Source organism: Larimichthys crocea, chromosome XIII (assembly GCF_000972845.2).
Source record: "Larimichthys crocea isolate SSNF chromosome XIII, L_crocea_2.0, whole genome shotgun sequence".
Taxonomy (NCBI): domain Eukaryota; kingdom Metazoa; phylum Chordata; class Actinopteri; family Sciaenidae; genus Larimichthys; species Larimichthys crocea.
Window position 1 is genome coordinate 11,428,023 of NC_040023.1, and position 5,950 is coordinate 11,433,972.

The 5,950-nt window shown below is 50.9% G+C and overlaps 2 protein-coding genes across 2 annotated transcripts; both read right to left on the reverse strand.

Annotated features, from left to right (window-relative positions):
- Positions 1-6: 6 nt before the first annotated feature.
- Positions 7-1,900, reverse strand: LOC104934389 (gastrula zinc finger protein XlCGF8.2DB). Its single transcript, XM_027286664.1, has 2 exons — positions 1,715-1,900; positions 7-994 (listed from the first exon to the last, which is right to left on the reverse strand). Exons 1-2 carry the CDS (start codon positions 1,872-1,874, stop codon positions 27-29), a joined length of 1,128 nt encoding a protein of 375 aa, XP_027142465.1. The 5' UTR covers positions 1,875-1,900; the 3' UTR covers positions 7-26.
- Positions 1,901-3,166: 1,266 nt separating this feature from the next.
- Positions 3,167-4,709, reverse strand: LOC113747299 (gastrula zinc finger protein XlCGF7.1-like). The gene has a single exon (XM_027286687.1). The coding sequence runs from the start codon at positions 4,486-4,488 to the stop codon at positions 3,793-3,795; it is 696 nt and encodes a 231-aa protein (XP_027142488.1). The 5' UTR covers positions 4,489-4,709; the 3' UTR covers positions 3,167-3,792.
- Positions 4,710-5,950: the final 1,241 nt, after the last annotated feature.

Genomic DNA, 5,950 nt, shown 5'->3' on the forward strand with positions numbered 1-5,950 from the left:
GTGTGTGTGTGTACACAGCTTCAGCTTCACGTCCTGTCTGCACACTCGTGGCGTTTGAACTGAGACTGCCACGTGAAGCTTTTGCCACAGACAGAGCAGCTGAACGGTTTCTCCCCCGTGTGTGCCGCCATGTGTCTCGTCATGTGACCCTTCCGTGAGAACCTCTTCCCGCACACGGAGCAGGTGAAGGGTTTGACCCCGGTGTGTGTCCTCATGTGTTGGACCAGCGTGTGGCGCTGAGTGAAGCTGGTGTGACACACCGAGCAGCTGAACGGTTTCTCTCCCGTGTGAATTCTGAAGTGAGCGACTAAATCCGAGCGCTGCCTGAAGCTTTTCCCGCACAGCGAGCAGCTGAAGGGTTTCTCCCCGGTGTGCACCCTCATGTGTTTGTCCAGCGACCAGCTGTGACTGAAGCTGGTGTGACACACCGAGCAGCTGAAGGGTTTTTCTCCAGAGTGACACCTCGTGTGAGCGATCAGATGTTCCCGCCGGGTGAAGCTCTTACTGCAGAAGGAGCAGCTGAAGGGTTTCTCCCCGCTGTGACACCTCAGGTGTCTCTTCAGGTTCGTCTTGTGGCCAAACGTCTTCCCGCAGTCAGAACACGTAAATGAGTTCAAACCTGACCCAGCTTCTCTGTCGTCATCACTGACCTCCGCCTCAGACAAGTCTTCAGTCTCTAAACGGCCATCTGGATCTGAGGTTCTGTCTGGTTCTAGATCTGAGGTTCTGTCTGGTTCTGGATCTGAGGTTCTGTCTGGTTCTGGTCCTCCACAGTCCTCTCCATCAGCTTCTGTTTCCATGTGATGAAGCTGTGAGGACTGAGGTTTCTCTTCATCATCATCTTCACTCTTCACAGGGACAGGAAGTGATGTCGCCTCCTCCTGACCGCTCCATGCCTCCTCCTGCTCCTCTTTAATGTGTGGAGGTTCTGTTGGGTCCTCCTGGTCCAGGCTGGAGGGAACCTCTTCTTTACACGCCATCAGCTGCTGGCCGTCTGCAGGAAACAGAAACATCATCATCATAAGCTGAGCAGCTGGAGGACGTCAGAGAGAAAAGCAGCAAATATATTGAGTATAAAGTCTGATCCAGTTGGAATAAAGTTCTGAAGCTGTGGTTCTGTTCAGTGATCAGTGAGGACTTGCCTCAGCACATCCTATCGTCGAGTCTTCAAATCGTATATCATGTATATATCTGTTCTGTTTGGAGATGGGGAGGACGTAACAGGCTCAAATGGACCAAGGAGAACAGTTCTAACTGTTCAACTGCAGAGTTTGACCCAGCAGCAGATATGAAAGATATGAAAGACTGTGAAGTTCTGCCTCATGTGAGGAAGTCTAACAGGAGTTACTGTACTGTCAGTACTACAGGTGTTTTTATTAATGTGAATACTTTTCAATGTGTCAGGTCTGATATGAAGACAGAGCCTCAGTGCTGCTTTTATTGTGAAATCATTAATGAGGTTGAACGGCGCAGTTACCGTAAACTTCAGAATACAGGCGCACTTAGTCGCTGTTTCTACAGCGCTCTCTCACACACACACTCACACACTCACACACTCACACACTCACACACACACACACACACACTCACACACTCACACACTCACACACACACACACACACACACACACACACACACTCACACACTCACTCACACACACACACACACACACACACACACACACACACACACACACCGCCGCTCTCTGACCTACCTGCAGCTCGCTTCGCGCTCTTCATCAGGACGTACGGCGGCTCTGAAGGTTCAAACCTGCCGCTGACGGGACTCAACGAGCCGGACGCCATTTTGATGAAAACACTGAAGACGATCACTTCCAGGTGTGACTTCCTGTCGCCTGTCAAAATAAAAGTCATCAATTAATAATAAACAATAATCACATGATTCAGATTCAGGAGTGACCGAGGAAGAATCTGTACAGAGAGGTGAGGACAGCAGAGTCCTCAGGACTGCACCTTCTGCATCCCCCACGCTGCCTGACCACCGTGGACTGTTCTCTCACTCACCGTGGACTGTTCTCCCACTGTGGACTGTTCTCCCACTCACCGTGGACTGTTCTCCCACTCACCGTGGACTGTTCTCTCACTCACCGTGGACTGTTCTCTCACTCACCGTGGACTGTTCTCTCACTCACCGTGGACTGTTCTCCCACCCACCGTGGACTGTTCTCCCACTCACCGTGGACTGTTCTCCCACTCACCGTGGACTGTTCTCCCACTCACCGTGGACTGTTCTCCCACTCACCGTGGACTGTTCTCTCACTCACCGTGGACTGTTCTCCCACTCACCGTGGACTGTTCTCTCACTCACCGTGGACTGTTCTCCCACTCACCGTGGACTGTTCTCCCACTCACCGTGGACTGTTCTCCCACTCACCGTGGACTGTTCTCCCACTCACCGTGGACTGTTCTCCCACTCACCGTGGACTGTTCTCCCACTCACCGTGGACTGTTCTCCCACTCACCGTGGACTGTTCTCCCACTCACTGTGGACTGTTCTCCCACCATGGACTGTTCTCTCACTCACCGTGGACTGTTCTCCCACCGTGGACTGTTCTCTCACTCACCGTGGACTGTTCTCCCACCCACTGTGGACTGTTCTCCCACCGTGGACTGTTCTCTCACTCACCGTGGACTGTTCTCCCACTCACTGTGGACTGTTCTCTCACTCACCGTGGACTGTTCTCCGACTCACTGTGGACTGTTCTCCCACCGTGGACTGTTCTCCCACTCACCGTGGACTGTTCTCCCACTCATCGTGGACTGTTCTCTCACTCATCGTGGACTGTTCTCCCACCGTGGACTGTTCTCCCACCGTGGACTGCTGCTACATTTCTGTGGAAAAAGTCAAATTTTTTTATTCAGTTTTTTTATATTTGATTCTACTTTATACTTCATATACTTTATATTAAAACTGTTTTCTTGTCAATAAAGTCTGTCTAAGTCTAAGGAAGGAGGACGTTGGCGAGGCTTGCTGCACTATGATTGGAGCACAGTGAAAAGGGGGCGGGGTTTGTAAAGGATCATTGTTGTACTGACAGGAAGTGATGTCATTTTTCAGATTAGCTGGTGAATGTGTCACTGTGGCATTCTGGGTAATTGTGATGTCATCTCTCACTATTTTCAGAATCTTTCAAACAATCGACGAATCAAACATCAAAGAGTTTTATTTGTTTATCACATCAACAGGAACAGGAAGTGAAGCCGTGTCGGCTCCTGTGTTCGACAGACAGACAGACGCACGGTCACATGACAGCTTCAGCTTTATGTAAATGACAGGAAGTCCACTCACTTTCAAAATAAAAACAGACAGACTCAGTAATTATTCTGACATCAATGTGGGAAACGATGAGTCAGTTTAAATTCCTTCAAAATAAAACATCTCAGATCGCAGAATAATCGACCAATCAAGACGCGGCTGATGATTCCTTCATCAGCTTCAGGGTTCTGTTTGGGGGAGTCATCACCTTTACCTGGTCACTTCAGGCCAATCTCAGTTTGACAGAGCTGACAGGAATTTAGACACAGAAAGGTCAACTTTCAAAATAAAAGTTCCTGTGCAGAAACTTCCTCCTGAAGAACATGAAGCAACATTTTAACAACATTTAAAACACACTCCTGAAATGTCCCTGAAACTTTGTTGAGATGCTCCTGGACCACAACACGTACAGACAGTCCACAGAGATTTAACCTCAGGAGACGATGAACCAACTCTAAGTGATCTAACTGTCCTTACATGGACTTCCTGTAAATTGACACTAAAGCTTGGATGACATCACCAGAACTGTCCAATGAGCGAGTTACAGGCGAGTCCATGTGACTCAGGACTGCGTGGATCAGAGTTTCTAGCTGGTTCTGCTCCTGTTTGTCTCTGTGAGGACTCGTCTTCACTCTTCACAGGGACAGGACTGAACGTGAGCTCGCTGATCTCAGCCTGTCCTTGTCCAGGACCAGTCCAGACTCCCTGATGCCGTGAGGCGGGTCTGACACACCTGTGGTTCTTGAGCTGGTAGTTCCAGGTGAACCTCTGAGCACAGGCGCTGCAGCTGAAGGGTTTCTCCCCGGTGTGCGTCCTCATGTGGAGCTGTAGATGTTCAAACCGGGAGAAACTTTTCCCGCACAGTGAACAGCTGTACGGTTTCTCTCCGGTGTGACACTTCAGGTGGTTCTGCAGGTGAGCCTTCTGCCCGAACCTTTTCCCGCACAGTGAGCAGCTGAAGGGTTTTTCTCCAGTGTGAGTCCTCATGTGGGTCTTCAGGTTCGAGTTCTGGTTGAACACTTTCCCGCACTGAGAGCAGCTGAAGAGTTTCTCACAAGAACTGTTCAAATAGTTTCTCCTGAGGAGGTCCAAACAGAACCGACGGTCTGGATCTGAGGTTCTGTCTGGTTCTGAGGTTCTGTCTGGTTCTGCATCTGAGGTTCTGTCTGGTTCTGGTCCTCCACAGTCATCTCCATCAGCTTCTGTTTCCATGTGATGAAGCTGTGAGGACTGAGGTTTCTCTTCATCATCATCTTCACTCTTCACAGGGACAGGAAGTGATGTCGCCTCCTCCTGACCGCTCCATGCCTCCTCCTGCTCCTCTTTAATGTGTGGAGGTTCTGCTGGGTCCTCCTGGTCTGAACTGGGGGGAACCTCTTCTTGACTGTCCGTCAGCTGCTGGCCGTCTGCAGGAAACAGGAAACAGGAAACAGTCTGTTAGCATGTTAGTGTGTGTGTGCTGATCAGTTCAGGTGTTTCCTGTGTCTTTGTTTACAAACAACTGTTAGTGTGTTAGTCATGGAGGAGCTCGTTCATGGAGGAGCTGTTCATGGAGGAGCTGTTCATGGAGGAGCTCGTTCATGGAGGAGCTTCGGTCAGTTGAGGAGCTGTTTCATGGAGGCTGTCAGGAGGGCTGTTTCATGGAGGAGCTGTTCATGGAGGAGCTCTTCATGGAGGAGCTCGTTCATGGAGGAGCTGTTCATGGAGGAGCTCGTTCATGGAGGAGCTCGTTCATGGAGGAGCTGTTCATGGAGGAGCTCGTTCATGGAGGAGCTCGTTCATGGAGGAGCACGTTCATGGAGGAGCTGTCATGGAGAGCTCTCGTTTCATGGAGGAGCGCTCATGGAGAGGCAGTTCAGGGAGAGCTCGTTCATGGAGGAGCTGTTCATGGAGGAGCTGTTCATGGAGGAGCTCGTTCATGGAGGAGCTGTTCATGGAGGAGCTCGTTCATGGAGGAGCTGTTCATGGAGGAGCTCGTTCATGGAGGAGCTCGTTCATGGAGGAGCTCGTTCATTCATGGAGGAGCTCTGTTCATGGAGGAGCTCGTTCATGGAGGAGCCTCGTCATGGGAGAGCTCGTCATGGAGGAGCTGTTCATGGAGGAGCTCGTTTCAATGGAGAGGATCGTTCATGGAGGAGCTCGTTCATGGAGGAGCGTTCATGGAGGAGCTGTCAGGAGGAGCTCGTTCATGGAGGAGCTCGTTCATGGAGGAGCTCGTTCATGGAGGAGCTCGTTCATGGAGGAGCTGTTCATGGAGGAGCTCGTTTCATGGAGGAGCTGTTCATGGAGGAGCTGTTCATGGAGGAGCTGTTTAATGGAGAGCTCTTCATGGAGGAGCTGTTCCATGGGAGGAGTGCTGTGCACATGGAGGAGCTCGTTCATGGAGGAGCGTTCATGGAGGAGCTCGTTCATGGAGGAGCTCGTTCATGGAGGAGCTCGTTCATGGAGGAGCTCGTTCATGGAGGAGCTGTTCATGGAGGAGCTGTTCATGGAGGAGCTGTTCATGGAGGAGCTGTTCATGGAGGAGCTCGTTCATGGAGGAGCTGTTCATGGAGGAGCTCGCTGACAGCTGCTGAATACATCAAGAGACTCGAGCTCAGCATGAAGCACATTGGTGTGTCTGTTCGTTCTGTAGTGACCTCACACTTTGAACCGAGCTCCACCTGGCAGCAGC